The sequence below is a fragment of the Calidris pugnax genome, unplaced genomic scaffold, assembly GCF_001431845.1.
Source record: "Calidris pugnax isolate Ruff unplaced genomic scaffold, ASM143184v1 scaffold220, whole genome shotgun sequence".
Taxonomy (NCBI): Eukaryota; Metazoa; Chordata; class Aves; order Charadriiformes; family Scolopacidae; genus Calidris; species Calidris pugnax.
In genome coordinates this window covers 967,646-987,443 of record NW_015090963.1, presented here as the reverse complement: position 1 = coordinate 987,443, position 19,798 = coordinate 967,646, and the positions used below count along the sequence as shown (strand labels likewise).

The 19,798-nt window shown below is 54.5% G+C and overlaps 1 protein-coding gene across 3 annotated transcripts in view; it reads right to left on the bottom strand.

Moving 5' to 3' along the window:
- Positions 1–19,798, bottom strand: part of CNTFR (ciliary neurotrophic factor receptor) — a 214,572-nt gene that overhangs the window by 81,257 nt on the left and 113,517 nt on the right. For all 3 annotated transcript variants that reach the window (XM_014952478.1, XM_014952479.1, XM_014952480.1), the window contains exon 3: positions 8,225–8,306. In XM_014952478.1, coding sequence (XP_014807964.1) covers positions 8,225–8,306 — 82 coding nt within the window. The remainder of the gene's footprint in view (positions 1–8,224; positions 8,307–19,798) is intronic.

The window sequence follows — 19,798 nt, the reverse complement described above, 5'->3', positions numbered from 1 at the left end:
GTATTTAAGTCAGAAGACACTCAAGCTTGTTTGCATTTGTTCCAGAAATGAAGTAAAGCAGAATTTTTTTTTTTTTTTTTTTTTTTTTCTTTTCTTGATCTTTTACAGCTTTGTGAACTGCTTTGATACACCAGGCTGATGGAAAGGTTTGTATTTTTGTTAGCATCCCAGATATTTCACACTAGATTTCTTTCCAAGCTCTCGGATGGCTCATGTGAACCTGGGGACAGATCCCTGCTTTGCTCCACAACCTCATCTCCGTCGGCCCCATTTCAAACAAGTTCTTCTCTTCCCAGAAAGGGGTAAATTCGGTACAAGTGCCTCCAGACAGACTTCCATAGTGAAGACAGGCAGATTTCGCAGTGTCTTTGCATGTGCCCAATCTTCAGCAACTTGCAAAGAGCAAGTCTTCAAAGCCCTGTTCCCTCTCACCTAAGTGCCAATCCCCCTCTTTTTCTTCCTCCCTGCCCACACTTCAAGAGCAATCTCTCCTCATGCATCCGACAGCACTTTGCACAAGGGGACATCAATCTCGCCCTGACCTGCGGCTCTCTTCCAAGCACAGACCTTAGGTGCCTGCCACCAGCTCTCCATCCCCTGTCTGATGAGCATGACCTCCAGCAGCACATCCCAGCAAGACCAGCCACCCTGCCCCATGCATGACTCTCTGCAGGGCAAAATTAACAGATGCTGCGTGGAGATCAATGCTCTCAGTTTCCAGGAGTGAGCCTGGGGTGTGCTCCCCGTGGGGCTATCCTGCACCGCTGGCTGGACCCCCAGGGGATGCTCGACTCTGGGACCTGCAGGACGATGAGGCAACGGGCAAGGAAACACTGGCACTAAAAATAGGCTGTCTGCGGTAGGGGCTGACCACATTTATTAGCAAGCCTGTGCTCCGGCTGACCACAAGGTCAGCCTCCGAGAGCTTGGCCATAATTCACTCTGTGTCTGGGCAGGAAATCTACTTGAGCTCAGAGGGATGTCCAGTAATAGAAAAAGATGTTCCAGGACCCAGGGCCATTTTTGCTGTTTTCTTTTACTTTGCAGACAGGGAACCTTTCGGGATATGCATCTTGTGGGGGAGAGAAGGGGGGAAAGAAAAACAAACAAACCAGGTGCTCTGGAACAGACAAAGAAATAATAAGAAAAAAAGGAGATGTATAAATTTTTGTCTGTTTGCGTCCAGGCTTCTTTTTCTCAGACAGACTCATCTTCACCATGTCGGGCAGGGAAGCAGCAGGGAAGGATTAGAGCAGCAAGGGGACACCAGACCTTGATGGGCTCTTAAATGCCCTAACAGCATGCAGCAAAGTTTAATGGATTGCAGGTGGGGTGTCATTGCTGGGGGGGGGATAAGTTGCTGTCTCTGCTGCTTCCCTGCAGCTGTGGGCTGGCAGGGAAGATGTGGGGGAGGCAACGGGGAAACCACCGCACTAATGAATGCCCAGTGATTCAGGTAATGACCTTCCTTGCAAAGGCATCAGAGGGATATGAGTTTCATGATACTTGGGCTACAGCCAGGTTGGCCCAGATCAGCCCCCAGCAGACGCAGCAACCCCAGCGGAATGATGCTGGTCACCAGCAGAAAATCATGAGCTTGGGCCAGTTTAGCCCCAGGAAGCAATTAGCGAGGCAAAGAGTGGATGCCTGCCCTTGAATGGCAGCTTTCAGAATGATTTAAGCAGGCTCTGTCTTGGGGAGAAGCCTGAGTCCTTATCGTTGCATATAAACCGCCATCTCTGGAGCCTTCATGTGAGGGGTGATGTGTCCTTGGTGAGTCAGGCTGAGTCACCCACCAGGTACCCGAGCTGCCTGCAGAAGCAAGGTGATGACCAGGGTTCCCAGAGGTGTGGGCAGTGCTGCTCTGCCAGGGATGCTGCCATCCCAGGGTGTCCACGCCTTCGGCAGTACTTTCCCCTGTTGCCCCAGTGCTTGTGTCTTTCCCCTCTGGCAGCTCCAAGGCAGAAACATCTCTCTACTCATGACGTGCCCTGGAACCGAAGCCTTCCAGATCAAGCTGGCTCCTCTAGCAGATTATGTGGACACCACAGTGAACCGAGCTCATTTAGCCCGGGGACAGGCTGAGCTGAGCCCCCTGACTTTGACTGTGCTGAGCAAAGCCTGATAACCTCCTTTCAATGCCAAGACATACACTTTCATTGATCCAGCAGCATACCTCAGTTCTGGCGCTCCAAGCTCTCCATGAAGGATATTTGAAGAATATTTTGGCTTTGAGACGGCTTGCAGAGTGAGGGATGTAGGGGCAGGTAGAGGCTGCGCCAAACCTTGCTTTCCTAACCCGAGAGGGGTCCTGGAAATGTTCTGAAAGCGGCTCACACGCTGAACGGGGCTGCAGTTTGGAGCAAGGCTGGTATTTCAGCCAGCTGGATAATGAGAGCATCCAGAATTGTAACAGGAAGGATTAAAAAAATGTAATTGCTAATGGGGAAATAATTGTTAATGGGGAATCATCATTGCAGGAGGGTGTTCCCAGTGTGGCCCCACAGGGATCTGTTCTTGGCCCATTGCTAATCACTCATCGTATCAATTATCTTGAAGGCAACATAAAACTGTTGCTGGCAAAGTTTGCCGGTGACACAAAGGCTGATGTTTATAACAGAAAGGACGAGTCCATCGCACGCAGAGCTCTGGAGCAGTTAATATAGTAGCCTTCTCTCAGCGAGAACATGTGTTTTATGCAGCCAAACACAAGTCCATTCATCTCCAGTGGAGGAATGTAGGTCAGGCTCGCAGAAAGCAGGGCTGCATCTTGAGGACAACACCGATAACGCCTTGGCAGGAGCCACCCGGAGATGAAGTGCCAGCGTGCCATCATGAGAGCAAAGCTTGGCCTGAGACGCAAGGAGGTGTCAGGGGAGGTAGGAAGGTGCTATGTCATGAGGAGACAGAGATTTTTCCTGCGCTGGCCCCAGCCCGAGCAGGGAATGAGCCTCTGTGGGAAGCAAGCACTGTCTCCAGCCTCCTGGCTGGCCGCCTCACACACACACACACACACACATTCACACACGGTCCCTTTGACCTTGCCTTCCCCAGTGTAAACAGCGAGTGCCAATTACAGAAATTCCAAAACACTCTGTCGCACACGCATCTCTTGCCCTGGGGAGAGGGTGGAAAAACAAACAACGCATGACAGATGTTAGTCATGTCGCTCAATGCATGGCTGAACGACACTCCGATGGAGAGGCAGAGGGAGGCAGAGATGAGACCTTCTGTATGCCTATGTGGAGAGACTGCTCCTGCAGTGCTGCCTTAGGTTGAATGCACATCTCCTGTGCGCACCCACGGGCACAAGACCAAGCCTGAAGACTCAGGTAGCCCATCACACCACTTGAATCCAGACACCTTCACTGAACAGCATTTGCATGACAAAAACCTGCTTGGATGTCTACAAACAAACCACCTCCTGCACAGAAAACACAGAGAACACCCCCAAAACCAAAGCAAGTGGTTTAACTGTGCCAGGCAGATGCCCTGGGGAGTTGCATGAGCTGATGGATATGGAAGGAAGCAAGAGTCCAGAAAAAGCTGGTCAGATGCCCGTCAGCCAACAAATGCCACACGGAGAAGGTTAGACAATATGCTAAAGGGAGAGGGGGACATATCTATAGAGTTGATTTCTCTACGAAAAAGGCAATTTGCATGGCTTTGCTCTGCATTTTGAAGGCTGTTTACCGGCCCAGGCTTTGTCTTAGCTGAAATGTGGGCAGCATTTCTAACGAGGCGCATGCAAACCGGAGCTCCCGGGAGGCTTTGCAGCAGAACCGATTGCAAAAGATTAGCGCCAGGGCTTAAGAGAGCAAGAGAGAAGGGAAAGTAATGAAACAAAATCTCTCTTTCTTTTCCTCGGTTGAGGAATGATGGGGGCTAATTGCTTGTTGCTGGTGAGAAAGAGAGGAGATAGCAGCTCCTGCGCCCATCAATAAATTAACCCCGGCATGTGGCATCTGAAACGCATTCATTTCCAGAGACGTTTATCTCTTTGTCTCCTCTCCTGGGTGAAAACATAATTATTGTTTAAACATGAGTTAATTCAGCAAGGTGAGGATCAATAAAGCAGAATTACTCCTCTTTTAAAAGCCGAGAAATCTCAATCTAGGACGCATGTGGACATAACTCTGGCAGCGCTGATGGATGGGGAAGACGCTTTGGTCGTGGCAGGAGCTGGGGGAAGCAGAGCTCATTCTTCCCAGGACTGCTGCAGACCGTGGGTCTGCTGGAAACAGCTCAGTCCATCCATGGGCAGTCAGGGCAATGAATAGAGAGAACTGAAATCACCCGCGCTCGTACTCTTTACGGCCTGACAGGCGGTTATGCATCTCCACCATGTACACACTTCCCACAAGAGGAGCTTTGGCAAAGCCCCAGGACTCGTGCTGTGGCCTCTCCCTTTCCTTTGAAGGTGCCCGAGTCCTGCCAGGGAGAGGGTCTCTGAATGGCAGGGCCTGCTGCCAGCGCTGCTCTCAGACGATGGAACCCCTGGCCAACCCAATCTGAGAGCGTCGCGGCGGGCAGCACAGCTTCTGTGCTCTGCCAAGCCTCCCCCACCTCCCTCCTCTAATCTGAAATGAATTGGCAGCAGCCACTACCTGCAGCAGGAAACACGGGAAGGAAAACTACCTTCCCATGATAATGGGGAGGGCACCAGACTCTACTGCATGTTCTTCAGCCAGCTTTGCCTCCTCTCTCCCCTCCCATTTCTTCTTGCAGCTCCAGTCCATCCCTCTGTGCTGGCCAGGAGCTGTGTGGATGGGGACAGCCCTGTGGCCACCCGGGGCAATGCCTGTCTCTGGAGGCAGGCTGCCCCTCATCCAGTAGCCCCATCTGAAACCGGTTTACTTTTGTGCTTACCCATGCACCGGGGGGCATCCCTGGACCACTTCCTCAAGCGAGTCCAAGCACCACCATACACCAACCTATTCCGGCAGCTCATCCCTGCAAGCCTCATCTTTTTCTCTCTTCCCAGCTTCCAACTTTACCCAGCACATCATCGCCTTTTGCTTTGCTAAATTCAAGAGCAGGGAGGTGGCTGTTCAAAGCGACCCTGCGCTGGCTGCCCTGGCCGGGATGGGGAAGGTTGTTCGCTCGATGCAGTGGCAGAAATCCCACCCACGCTGAGGATGGAGCCTGCCAGAGCCACCCAGCGTGAGGGGCTGAGCAGAGCAAGGTGATGGGTTTAGCAGCAACAGGATTAGCAGTGAGCCCACTGTGCAACTCCCGGCAGCACTGGTGGCTCTGGCAGCACCCACCGTCCAACCCAGCTGCCCCAGAATGGCATCAGCGGTGGAGACAAAGAGTCCGTGGTGGACATGGGCTGGGAGGAATCCCTGTTCGATAGCTTGAGCTATTCTGGGGGTGAAGACACAACCAGGGATGTTTCTCCTGGGGAGTGGCATCCCCTCCCCTGCAGCCAGACACTCTGCCGCATCCTCACGCCCCCCTGGTTGGGGTGACACAAGGGACCATGCTGTGGGACAACCCCTTGCTAGCACCCTCTTCGCTGCCCCTCTGCCCCATTACCTCCAGCAGGAGACTCAAAAACCCCTGCCTGAGCCAGCACATTAGTGACAACCTCCAAGTATCCCCATGGGGGTGCCCTGAGTGATGGCTCTGGTCTCCCACTGCACCATGCCCACCCCCATGGGTGGTGATGCCCAGTGGGGTGGTGCAGGTGTAACATTAGCAACCTGTCACAGATGCTCTGTGACCAGAGGGAAGGCGAGTACCAAATCTGCTGACCTCTGAGCCCCACCACCACCCCCCCAACTTTGGAGAGCTTCCTGGGCTTCTGCATCTCAGACAAATGCACCCTTTGCTCTGCCAGCTCCAAGGAGAAGGACAAAAGATGAGCAGCCGAGGGGTTAACGCATGAGCAGCCTCACCTCCTCTGAGTCCAACGCTGCTTTTATTAATTCATGTGGCACTTTGCAGGACGCTCCAGTAATCACCAGGGTGCACGTGAGAGCCAGGAGCGGGTGGCCGGCCTCGCTGCACCGTGCTCGTGCTCACTTAACAGCTTGTCACATCCTCCTCACTCAAGTATTCAGTGCTAATGCATCTCTTAAAGTGCTTCATGAGCTATTAAAGTCGAGCGCGTCTCAAGTGCATGATAAATGGACTCTATGCCAGCATCTTCCCCCACTCCACCTGGTCTCTGCCACCACGGAGGGCATCCTCCCACCCCATTCCTGATGTGCTTTCCCAGCCCGTGTGCCCAGCTGGCTGGGGATGAGCCCTGGGGCTGGCTGGTGAGGGGAGGCTGCAGGAGGGCAAGGAGTAGGGGGGGTGTGGAGCCCACCCTTCGGGTCTCCAATGCAGGGCAGACGCTCCCCTACTTCACCTGCATGTATGCATCCTCTCCAACCTGGGGACAGCAGGGTGGGCAGAAAACCTGCTGCTCCAAAGCCTATAATCCGAGCATCACCTCAGTGTTTCAGACAAGTGCCCAAGAAGGACACTTGATGACTCTGAGGAACAGACTGAAGACAGTTCTGGAACTGCCCTACTAGCTTTCCTCCTGCTCTTATACCAAATTTTCCCTCCTCTCTCCTTTTTTACATTCTCCAGTGCAGAGCAGCCTCTCTGGCTCCTGCAGATGGGGAGAGTCTTGTCTCACTCCACGCACCCCCTCCAGGGCTGTGCTGTTGAAGTGCTCAGGTCTCAGCAGCAGTGATTTTGAGCTGGTGCCCTAGACATCTCCCTCCCGGACTCAGCCAGGGAGGAAGTAGGGACACAGGGATGGGGAGGCTATGCTGCCAAATCCCCGAGTCCTGCTGGATCACAGAGCAGAAGGTGACAGTCACTGCAGCTTGCCTGCCCAGGGGTCTTGCCCACGGCTGTGCTCTCTGTGGCAAAATGAGTGGCCCTGGCCAGCGCTGGTGGGGAGCAGTGTTTGTCTGTCTGTCGAGGCAACACATTCCAAGTGTGCATAACCCTGAAGTACCTGGCACTTCTCTGCTTTGTGCACTTCCCTGTGTGACAGGTCTGGGCTGCCTTCCCCACAGCTCAGAGGGAAGCAGCATGGTGCATCCAAAGGATGCTCTGGCAGCCTTGACACTGGGTCCTTCAAGGCTTATTGGGTCCTTCAGTGAAAAATAATGGTCAGTGAAAGGCTTCCCAGGTAGCAGTCTGGGAAGCAGAGCAGGACCAAGCAGCATTGCTTCTCTGCAGAAAGCAGCACACTGCTCAGCACCCCAGTGCTTTGAGCAGGCACCCTAGGAATGTCTGGGAAGGTTCCTGCAACACCAGCCAGCAAGCTCCCTCTGTGTCCAGATAGTGGCTGTCCCCATGCAATGGGGACGTGCTGACAAACCCCAGCCACTTTGTGTCCAAGCAAGCAAGGCTGCCAGCTTCCAGCAATGTAAACCCAAGCAGCTGGATTTAGAGGAGCTCAGCGGGGTGCTCTGGCTGGGTTCCTCAGTCCCACAGAGCCCACAGATGCACAGATGTCCTTACTGGAGTTAAGCAGCAAAATTCTCCTCTGTAATCCATCACACACTGACTGCCAGGGATACAGTAGGTTTTGGAGGTCTTCCATTTTGTCCCATTGTTTCAGAGATGCCATAGGTGACCCCACAGTGGGACCCAACCCACTGCCCCATAACATTCCCCCTCCTGCCTGCACCCAGGATCACTGGTGTCCCTAGAATTTCATCTCTAAAGCCATTGCTAAGGTAAGCACCAAATGCTCTGCTAATCTGGACAGGCAGGAGCTAGTGGTGGGTACAGATGGGTTGTAGCAACAGGGTCAAAGCCACCCTAAGGAGGTGAGAACAGGATGAGGCATCCACCATGGTCATGGGGTAGGGTCTCAGGGCTTGGGGCTGTCAGGCTGCTGCTTCTTCCCACCCGCTCATCCCTTCACAGGTGGCTTGCACAGGGCAGTGTGCAGAAAAGGGAGGGTAAAGGGCTGGGAAGCAATTCCCAGGAGTGAGAATTCCCTGCCCTGGCCACAGGGACACCCTGGGACACTTAGGGGTGTGGGAAGGGCAAAGGGGAACATCAGGCATTGTGGGGATGCCCAGATCCTGCAGCGGTGGGCAGGAGGGGACACGTGTATCACGCAGGAGAAAAGTGATAAACATCCAGAGATATAGTATCAGGCAAGCCTGGAGAGCAGATCCAGCCTGCCCTGGGAGAGAGGCTGGAGGAGCAGCATTCATGCTTTTGGGGACCCTCAAGGTGGGAGAGGTGTGAAGAGACTCACCCTGCTGGCTGTGTCTCTGGGCGTAGACCACCACCACCGCGGCGAGCACCACGCAGCAGGCTGACGGGACAGGGTTAGCCATCTGTGGAAGCAAACACAGGCAGGAGCAGTCAGGGTTTGCCCCCAGGAGCCCTCGCACGCTCACGTGGTGAGAGCCGGTCCCTTCTGGGGAGCTGAGGGGCGCGAGGAGATGGCCACGAAGCAAGACTTCATCTCAGCTATGGAGATGTTTTGCTGGTGCACACTTCGTAGCTCAATGGCCTGAGGCATTTTCATGGGAGCTGACAGCACAACCAGGTGCCCGCAGGCGACCATGTACCTTGCACAAATGCTGCATTTTCCCCACCTCTTTTTCAACCTCTCCCTTAAGAAAGCCAAACCCTGGTGCTGGGCTCTCCTTGGAAGCTGCAGCATCAGTCTAGGAGAAGACACTGCCTGCAAGGAGGTTGCAGAGGTTTTTTGAAGAGATGGGAGAGCACCCAGGCACTTCAGAGCAGCAGTCGGTGCTCAGGATGCACAAAATGTGGATCCCAGCACTGGGAGCTGCTGCTCCTCCAGTGTGGCCCCTTCTGGCACTGGCATGGAGCACCGTGCTGTCCGCCAGCCCGACGCAATCCCAGCAGCAGCATCTCTGGGCATGCCAGGGACACGTCATTGGTGTCTTTGCAGTACTGTGTGCTGCCTCAGCCACCTGCCTTTGACACCCCCATGGGCCACCATCAGCCCCCATCTCTCTGGGCTGGTAGATGGGAAGAGGCAGCTCCATCCCAGTGAGTTGTGCCATGTCCCAGAGGATGCCAGGGTGCAGGGAGGCATGGAGGGGGTTACAGATAAGAAGGCAGGCAGGTGGAGACACACTGGGCTTTAGGGACAAACAAGAACATCCTCCATGGAACGACTAACTTCTCTGGGGGTGGACAAACGGCAGCAACAACCGCAAGGATGCCCTGCACAGCCCTGCCAGGCACGTAGACACCTGAGCTCTGCTCCTCTTGCAGATGGGGCCAGTGGAGAAGACCAGAGCTGGGATGGAGCTGCTGGGGACAGTGATGGGGACGCTGGCTCACCCGCCAGGAGGTAAATAGCACCATGCGTGAAAAGCAAATTACACCTTCAAAACTGTTTAAACCTCTCTAATCTCCAGCGCCGTATCGGTAACACGTGGAGGATTGCCTTTTAATCTAGAACATGAGTATGGGCTCGTTAGCCAGATGGCATCCATTTAAACCTAAATAAAGGGGAGCTGTACTGTCCAGAGGAAAAAAAAACCCAGCAAAATGTATTCCATTACCCAACATGGCAATTGCAAGAGCCCAGATGGCTTCAGGTTCGCAGCAGGACACAAGCCTTTTTGCAGGGCTGGAAGGGAAGGCCAGCACGGCTGGGGGGGATGTCACGAGCAGATTTTGGTGTGCAGCCTGATCTCAAATGCCTCTCAGGAGCAGGGACGCTGGAGGGGACTGGGGCCCTGAAAACAGGGAGCTGGGGGACAGGGAGAAGAGAGACACCCCCAGCCTCGCTGCTGAATGCGCAGCGCTGGGTTTGGGCAGGGAGAACAAGGACACACCAGCCCCAGACTCTGCTCTCAGCCCAGCCCCAGCCCTCCTGGGTCACCTTGAGCAAATCACTCTCAGTGCCTCCCCCCTGCCTCAGTTTCCCTGCCTGTAAAACAGAGATAATGAAGATGACCTTCCTTGGAAAGCTCTGGCCGAAGAGCGCTAAGTGCTAATTACAACATCGTTATCATTCACTCTGCCTCCTCTCTCCTGCTCCTCCTTTTCCTTGTGCTCTCGGCTCTGCCTCCTCAACGTGTCCCCCCCCAACCCTGTGCTTGCAGCGTGGCTCCCCTGCTGCCACCCCCCTGTGCACTAGCTGCCATGGCAAGTGGCAGCCTGGGGAGCCGGTGATGGCCAGGACCCCAGGTAGGTGGCAATGCCACATCCCAGGGCAGTGCTGGCACGCTGAGCCCTGAGGAGACTGGGATTTGCCCGCAAACCAGGAGCCGACCTTCCCTACCAATCCCAAATTCACTTCCCACTCAATATTCCCTCCCCACAGCCCTGGAAGACAGTGGGATGGCACCAGGAATTGAAGCAAGCAAGGAATTCCATCAGGGATGGAGTTGTCCACCACCCCCACCCCCCTTCCCTGGACCACAGTTCCAGTATCCCCCAGGTAGCGCAGCCATCCCATCTCTGGGGACTGGCAATGATGGAACAGAGGACAGGAGCCCCACTGACCCCCCCCAGCAACCAGCCTGCTATTTGAAAAGAGTGGGATCTGCTCACTGTAGCCTTTGGTTGGCTCACACTGGTGCAAGTGTCACCACCAACCATCACATTCTACGTCTCAGTCCTGCCACGGAGCAAAGCCACCCACCCTCCCCCGCTGCTCCTCATCTCATCGGTTGTTAAAATAATTAGTGCTGCTCCTTCCCATGAGCCTGTCAGTCTCACCCACGGCCAGACCAGCATGGAGACAGGCACCACAGTTACATGGCAAGGGACGATTCCTGTCCCGAAGCACCAGCAGGCTCGAGGGTGATGCTGTTTGGCTACAGGTGGAAAAAGAGAGAGCGAGGAGGGACCCGGCCAAGGTCCCCGGGACTCTGTGTCATGGCCAGGACACAGGCAGAGGCTCCAAGTGCTGGCACAGAGAACTCATCGCTTGGCTGCTTTCACCCTGCAAAACCTAATTTCTTCTCGGAGATGAGCCCTGACGCCAGGCAGGAGCCGGAGCTATTTTAGTGCGAAAAATCTAGCCAGAAAACCAACTTTTCCTCACTTGAATCTCAATTTCCCATGCAGCATTTGCTTTGTTTGCCTGTTTTGCCCAAAGCCATGTTGATTTTTATTTTTTTTTTTCCTAAGCACATAACAAAACCATCACAATTTCTGCAGATGCTTGTAATGCAAATTTCCATTTGCTGTATTTGCTCATTTAACAGTTTCTCTAGCAAAAGCCAGCGCCCCGGCATGCGGGCGCACGGTCCAGCGAGCAGCAGCTCCCCAGGCATGCAGCTCCCCAGGCCGTGTCCGTCAAAGGTGACAGTGGGGAACCACATTTATTACACTGCCAACCCAGCAGTGGGAAACTCAGTCTTCTGCGGAAAAAAAAAAGAGGTTGGAAAAGTATTTGCTTTTGCCCCTGTAGTGAATCATTTCCGGGCGGCGGAGAGGAAAGAGGAGCCTGGGCAGGAGCAGAGGGAGGTAAGGGGGTACACACAAGATGTGGTGTCCTGGCAGCTCTGGAGCTGCAGCCACCTCCAGCAGCCTTCCTCGATTTCCCCAGATCCTTGTTTTGGGAGAGCTGGGTCAGGCTATATTTAAGCAGGATACGGTGTGACCCACATGAAGATAAGCTATCCCTGTAAGCAGGATTGAAGGGGCACAGTGATGTGACATTAACTGCTGTGACATGAGGAGGTGAGGACAGTCCAAGGTGGGTAGCAAGAGCAAAGAGGATCATGCATCCAGGCAAAAAAGTAGGATGCCACCATCTGCTGAACAGTCCCAGTGCCCTCTTCTGAGTGGGCAGAGGCATAGATCCTGTCCAGCCCTCCCTTAAAAGGATCCCCAAAGCCATGGGGATGCTTACTGGAAATGGGGTATCAACTGGTGACAGCCAGCTGGAAACTGCTTGCCCATCCTGAAAGCACCTTCCAGAGGCCAAGAGACTCCTTGTTGTGGGCTGGGACAAACCTGGGACCTTCTGATGTTCCTGAGATTCAGTGCGTGTCACCATCACATGCCCCAGATGCCTGGCAGCTCTAGGACAGGGCAATGTATGGCTGGTGAGGGACACAGGCTGCAGCCCAGCCTCCTCCCAGACCAGCCCCCTCTCAGACACATTAAATAAGTGAGAACCTGTTCTGGAAGCAAGTGGCTCCACAGCAGAAAAAGTGGTAGTTTCCAAAGCTAGCATTTCCAGAACGAAGTCTTCTGTCAGGCAGTTCCCCACCAGGTGCTGTTAGAGGGCCTGGCTCTGAAGTGGTGACCCAGGGGAGAAAAAAGCTCCCTTCAGTTGATTACTCCCCACGATGCCCATGCAGCCTTGCCCAGAGCCTTCCAGAGGAGCTCTGCAGCGCCTGTACTGCAGGCACTGGCTGTAGACACTGTGTAGACACCAGCTGTAGACACCACGGAGCGTCTGCACTGCAGACACTGACTGTAGAAGCTATGATACACCTGTACTGGCTGTAGATGGTTTCGTAAGCCTGTACCACAGATGCTGACAGCAGACACTGCAGCACACCTACCCTGCAGGAGTCATGAGCTGCTTGTCTCCAAGGTGTGATGCTCCTCCTGTAGTGCAGATGCTACCTGTAGCCATTACAGCCCACCTGTGCTTGGAGACACTTGCAGCAGACACCTCCAGGTCCCCAGCCCCACAGAAACACCCTTACCAAAGCCACCCTGGGTTGGTCAGCCCAGCCCTTTGCCAGCAGAGATCCTGCCACAGCTTTTCCCAGCCCTGGGGAATCTGGGGTGCCACCCGAGTGCTGGGACAAGCGGTGAAGCACCTCAGTGGGCAGGACACCCCTCAAGTCCCGGTTCCTGCAGGGATTGCACCACTTGTGGGCATCCCTTTGGGGTGAGGGACGGCCCTGGGAGCAGCTCTTGGGCACCCAAAAGCATTAAGTGCTGTCTCCTTCCTTCAGACCTCCCCTGACAGCAAGGTGAGGGAAAGAAAAGGGAAAAATAGTTGTTGCTTAATTCTGTGCACTTGCCAACAGCCCTGAAACCTCCTGGTCTCGCAATGTGCCGCTCATGCTGAACTCCACTTCGCTGCTTAAGAGGAGGAGAGAAAAGAGGGGCTTTATCATCTCCTTAATATGTGCTACCAGAAAGCCTTACCTGCAGGGCCAGAGCCCCTGTTGCTTGAAAAGCCTTCTTAAATCTAATTTAAACCCCCACTGTCAACAGGGCGATTAGCACTGCCCCCCTGGACCACAAACGCCGCAGGGATGACTGGGGCCAGCTGAAATTAATTCGCTCATGGCTCTTGCAGGCTGTGACTTTCCTCCCTCCACCTCCTTCCTTTCCAGTAACAAAGTGGAGATGCCAAATAAGCACAGATGCCCTGGAGGAAGGAGCCCCTCGTGGTGAAGCTCTTCCATCACCATGTCTCTGGTGGAACAGGGAGTGCTGCTGGATGCCCAGGCAGCTGTGCAGACACTCCTGCCCTTGTGGGCTAGAAGAGATGGACGGAAGGTGAAGGGATAGCCCTCAAAAAATTTCGCAGCTGGTTTGGTTGAAGACATGCCCCTGAAGGCAGCTGTAGACTTGCAGGGCTCTTGGCTCTACCACATGCATGCTGCAGCCTGGAGTTGCTCTATCGTCCCTGGATGTTGCTGTAGGATGTCTCTGTGAGAAAGGCAGTGATCAAAGCTGCTCCTTGTGGCTGTGGGGATGAAGAAAGAGGCTCTCCCGGAGGGAATGTCAGCCCAGCTAAAACCAGAGCCACTTTCCAGGGGGTACTGCAGAGCCTGTGGGCTCCAGGGGGAGCTGGGATGGTCCAGGGAGGAACAAGCAACCCATGCAACATCTCAGACTGTTTGGGAGCCTGTCTGACTGGGGAGCTGGCTCCCAGGACAGGTAATTCCTTGCTTGTGTGCATCACAGCGACATGCTCCCACTGGGGCAGGGAGCAGTGGAAAAGCCAGGGAAAACCCTGAGACCCCCCAGGAGCAAGGTCACAGAATCACACAGGATCACAGAATGGCAGGGGTTGGAAGGGACTTCTGGATATCATCTAGTCCACACCCTCTGCCAGAACAGGTCCACCTAGAGCAAGTTGCGCAGGAACGTGTCCAGGTGGGTTTTGAATGTCTCCAGGGACAAAGACTCCACCACCTCTCTGGGCAACATGTTCAGTGCTCTGCCACCCTCAAATTAAAGCAGTTCCTCCTCATGTTTACATGGAACTTCCCCTGTTCAAGTTTGTGCCCATTACCTCTTGTCCTGTCACTGGGCATCACTGAAAAAAGACTGGTCCCAGGTCCTCGCCCTGCAGCTGCAAAGGCTGGGGGACTTCTGCTCCAGGAGTAATAGAATCATAGAATCATTCAGGTTGGAAGAGACCCTTGGGATCCTCGAGTCCAACCATCTACCCTACTCTACAAAGTCCTCCCCTACACCATATCCCTCAGTACCACATCTAAATGTCCCTTAAACACATCCAGGGATGGTGACTAAACTACCTCCCTGGGCAGCCTATTCCAATGCCCAATCACTCTTTCTGTAAAAAATTCCTTCCTAATGTTCAGTCTAAACTGAAAGTGGGTTCAGTCTAAACTAAGGTGGGTTCCTCTCTGCTCAAACCACAACTTGTAGCTCCTCCTAACTGACCACGCAAGCCCTAATGCCTCAGGAGACACTGCAGCCCACACGCTGACCCTGGTAGGACAAGGAACTCATGCAGGGGGTGCTACGACCTGCCTCCCCTATGCCCCGAGGACAGGCAGGAGAACTGTCCTTGCGGTGTGGCTCCCTACCAGCCGCATCCTACCCCCATGAGCAGTGCCATGAGACCATCACACAGGTAGGTCACGGAGAACCTCCCCAGCAGCCCTGCCTACCAACAGCCCTTGGTGCCATGGCCATCGGGGGCAATGCTGCCGGACTGGCAGCCCTCTGCCCATCCCCTCTTCCCGCTTGAAGCTGTAAAGGGGGACATTTCCCACAGCCCCTACCTGTCCTCGCAAGTACCATCATGTTAACCAGCCTTTCTGCAAGCGGAGGGCAGCGGTCCAAGCCCAGCCATCTGCTCCAGCGGTGATAAAAGCCAAGGCGAAGCACAGCATACTAATAAGCATCTCACAGCTTTGAAATCAGTGCCAGCAGAAAGCCCGGCAGGGCTGGAGGGGGCCTGAATCCCCACGGCAGCGGCTGTGGACAAACATTGCCCCAGGACTATTCCTCAGAGACACCAATGCCACCTGGGCGGGAAGCTCACCCGAGCCACCGTACCCAAACCCTACTCCTTCACGCCCCACATCCACTCCCGGATAGCCTCCAAGATGGAGAAAAGCTTGGACCAACGATGGGAAATGCCATTTTCCCCCTCTTTTTACTCAACTTTTGTCCACACTGAGCATTTCCTGGCTCCCTGCAGAGAGAGATTGCAGGAATCAATCCAATGTTTGCTCCTGAGAAAGAAGTGCCAAAGACGGTGGTTTTTCCTGGAGCCTCCATTCAAAGTGGGGTCTTGGGCTGAGTTTTTCCCCAGATGCTTCTCCCAGTGGCATGGTGCTGGTGGTACCATGCCTGAGATAGAGGAAATTAGGCAGAGAAGAGAGGAGGATAGGTGATGGGAGATGCTTGTGGTCCAGGTGTTTCCCAGTGCTCCTCCCTGGAAGTCAGAGAAATCACCCAAGACGGGCACATTTGGGAGTCAACCCTGCTGACTTCACCTCTCCAGGCTGTAAGTACTGTAGGAAGGAGCTCCTGGTGTCAGAAATTTGGCACTTCAATTCCCAGTCTCCACCCATGGAAACAGAATATTAATGATGGGGAACAGAACCTGAAAGAATATACCAAAGCAAAACCAAACTCCCATACACTAAACATTTTAGGAAGGTCCTGCTGCCTCATGCCAGGGCCAGGTTTGGTTTGTGATTTCCAAGCAAATACTTGCAATATTTCTTATTTTTATCTCTGGGGCTGAATTGCCCGTCAAACCCCCCAGGATTTTGTTCACAACCCTGCTTTTTCCCTTGAGGAGAGTTTGTGGTCAGGTTGCTCTACGAACTCTTCAATGCCCCTAAAGATACAAACCTCCAGGGCAGAGAAAAGCATCGTAGCACTAAAATCTGTCATAGTCACACACCGTCCTGAGCAAAACAAGGAGGAAAGGGAGGACAGACAGAGCTTGTTGTCCAGACTTCCCCCATGAGCTCGATTCCTGTGGCACAGTGGACATGACATAGGGCAGCATGGTGTTTCCAAGCTTTTCCAAACCTCAAGTTGGTGCTAGTGGGGATTCTGGGGAGGTCTGGCCACAGGAGCTTTAACATCCCCCTCTACAGCACCTGGGAACACAGGGACAAAGGGGTTTGGCTTGAAATATGAAGACTACACCTCTTAATAGCCCAAACTTGCTCCTCTGGAGGTCTGTTTCCTGCAGCACCCATGCAAGAGGCTGGGCACTGGGTCCAAGCTCACCGAGTAACCCCAGTGCCACCATGTTGGAGAGGTGAAGGACTCTGCATTGCCGCAGAAACACAGGGGCAACCCAACTGCTGGCACCCTGCAGGAGCCCTTTCCTCCAATGCAGGCACGACCACACTGGCTTGGCCACAGAAAACCTCCTGATGGTGATGTCCCAAAGCCAGGGAGAGCTACAGCTTACTCCTAAATCAACAAACACAGACAAGGACTGAGGCCACAGCATCACTGCTCAGAAAACAGGGCAGGTTTGCTTCATCCCAGCATGCCAACAGCTGCAGAAGGATTGGAGCCTGAAGCCCGAGCTGCAGGGGCTTAGAGACATGAGCAGGACCAGAGTGAGGAGCACTGGAAGAGACCTTGGCAGCCCACTTTGTCCAGGAAGGGAATAAGACACTGGCTTAGTGGCTGGGAGCGTAAGGGAGGGAGCATCCAGTTGTACAGAGCTTGCTGGGCATTTTAATTTTGGATTGTTTATTTGCTTGGGCTTTTTTTCTTCAAGCGCTTGGCACGGAGGAAGCCACTCCAATGACTCTGACGCCACCTCCCCAGAGATGCTCCGGGATGATTTGTTTTGCTTTGCTTCATCTCTCCCCCGCGCCTGTGGTGCCAGCTGGCAGGAGGTCAGGGTGGGGAGCAGGGGCCAGGGAGGACAACGGGCTCTGTTGGAGGCAGGCAGGGTCTCAGGATGCTCAGACCATGTGCTCCACACTGGTCCTTGCTTGCTGTCCTCCTCTGTCCAGGTCCCACCTGGAGATGCTGGGTTCTCCGCTCCAGGAGAGCATGGAGACTTGTCCACCCACCCCAGGAATATCTTCCATTCCCTGGGACATGGGTCTCTTTCCAAGCACAATGGGGGACAGCAAACGGCACGGGGAGAGCATCAGGATGGTCCAAAGACCCCAGCTCTGGCCAAGCTGTGAGCCTACCCCAGCCCTCACCTCTCATCCACTGCCCCATGGGGTTGCAGGGATTCCCCCGAGCCCTCATCAGATGGGGTGCCCCAGAGAAGGAGTGCTACTGTGAGTGGGCAAGCAGGACAAAAAAAACATTCCACTGCTGGCTTTCATGTTCACCAAGCTGCTCCACACACATTTGCTCACAAAATGCATCCTGCTGCATTGCGGACACCCCTGGTCCTGCCTGGCGGCAACCTTTCTGAGCTCCCAGGCCACTTGGCACCCCAATCAACCCTACCTCAGCAGCCCTGAGCTCCTCACAGCTGACCAGTGGGTTTTGCAAGGAAGATTGCCATGATGAGCACCATACATGCCTCCAGCTCCAAACACCTGCAGAGCATCCGGGGCACAAATTTGCCAGCAATGCAATGGGACAGCATGCCGGTCAGTGGTCCCTGCAACACCTTCACACCACCAGCTAGCCTGGGGAGACCCAGCCCACAAGCCCACATTGGCCAACCCAGGCAGCCAGGAGAGATGGGACAGTGAGGACATTTGTCCTGCGTCTGCATCCGAGCTGCCCCCTGTCTCTCTCCCCACCACAAGGATGTTGCCCAAAGTCAGGCCAGGGAAAAGCACAGGCTGGAGAGAAACTCTGCAGCCACCCTGCAGCCACATGGGGTTTGGTGCTCATTGCTTCTCCCTGTTCCATCCAGTTTCTCCACCAAGCTCACCCCACACTGTCCCACTGGCTCCCAGCGTGTTACGTGCAGCCTGATGGGGACTGTCCCCAGATGCCACAGAAGGACCCATTTTTTGGAGCAGGCAACCGAGCTGGGGGGAAACAGAGGCAGAGGGGTGCACCATGATGTCCTGAGGACAAGAGAAGAGCATGGCAGAGCAGGGAGGGACTGATCCTGCCCATCGGTGGGGGCAGCCCATGATGGGACCAGTGATGTTGGAGGGTTCTTTCTGTTGCCAGCAGCCCCTTTGGTAGACCCAGAGCTGAGCCCAGGGCTGGAGGTGGGGCTGGGGAGATGTGCCTTGCCCCTCCTGCTTGCAAACATCCTCCTAGGAAAGCCAGTGGGGAGGAATCAACCCCTTTTCACTCCAAACCCCCCACTCGCACATCGAGCCTCGCCACACGCCAGCAGCTGTCTCCCTGTCACCACCACCTTGGTTTGCAGCAGGACCTCACTGACCCCAGCCCCCCTCTTGTTCCCTCACAGCCCAGCACCGCCTGGATGGGGCTGGGGGAAAAGCAGCAGCGAGAGGCCCAAAAGCAGGGTCTCTCCCCGGCCAGCATTGCTGAAACAGGCTGGGGGCACCCACAAAGCCCTCAAGCTGGTGCTGCTCACCTGGTCTCCAACTGCTGCCTCTTCCCGGGGGGCTCTCATTGCTGTAGCCCGGAGCTGGTTGAGCATGTGGGGAGAGCCCGACAGGCCACCAAGGGCACCTCTGAAACCCCCTGGAGACCCCCACCGTCACCGGGGGGTCCTGCCCCAGCCCTGCAGACGGTGTGAGCCAGCGGAGGATGAGGAGGGAGGAAGGGAGTTGGCCCGAGGCAGCTGTGCTGAAATGGAAGGCAAGAAAGTCTCTCGCCCAAAACTACAGGAAAATTTAATTATCAAGGACAAAACACCATCTGTTTGTGCGGACTGTGACCTCCCGCTGCCCCCTGGCTTTAACAGCTCTTAAATTAGCATGTTTGTTAGGGGGTATTAGCTGTCTGACATGAGGGAAGCAGTTCCTGAGGGGGGATGGAGCGGCTGCACACCCAAACGCGTGCCGGGGTATCGGGGTGGGCTCAGCGGCCATGGGGGAAACAGAACACCCCTTTCCAAAGGAGGATCCCCTCCGAGCATGGCTCTGGCTAGCAGCAATGGGCTCTGGCAAGCCAGGCACCGCTGCGCGGTGCTGCTGGCAGGTGAGCCGTGGCATAAGACCGTATTTGGGCCTCAGCCTCCTTCCCAAAAGAGAAAAAGCTGAGAAGATGTATGCTCGGAGGAAGAGTTTGCTATGCAAATCCAGCAGAATTAATGAATACTCAATATAGGAGAAATTGGGTTAAAATTCAGTTGGTTTCCAGCCCTGCAAGGGAGGGAAGATACACGCATTGGTACCATGCCTGGGAATCGATGTGGTCCCCAAATGGTGTCAAACTGTGCAGCTTGCTTGCTTGCTTGCTTTTCTCTCTCTCTTTCTCCTCCCCTCCCCTTCCCTTCCCTTCCCTTCCCTTCCCTTCCCTTCCCTTCCCTATTATGTACCTATTCAGTGTCAGGCTTCCTTGTTTTCCCAGATACATGCTCTAAACTGAGGATTTGTGCTTTAGTTGGAGCTGAAATTTAGTCTGGGTCTGGGGAGACTGTCTACTGCAGCACAGAAATAATTAGCATCTGCATGAAGTTGATATCCAGATGTGGATCTGCAGCGGGGGAAATTCTGTGGCTGATTTGAGCTGGGGTTTGTCTTATCTCTACTTTTACTGCAAAGAAATTTTACCTTAA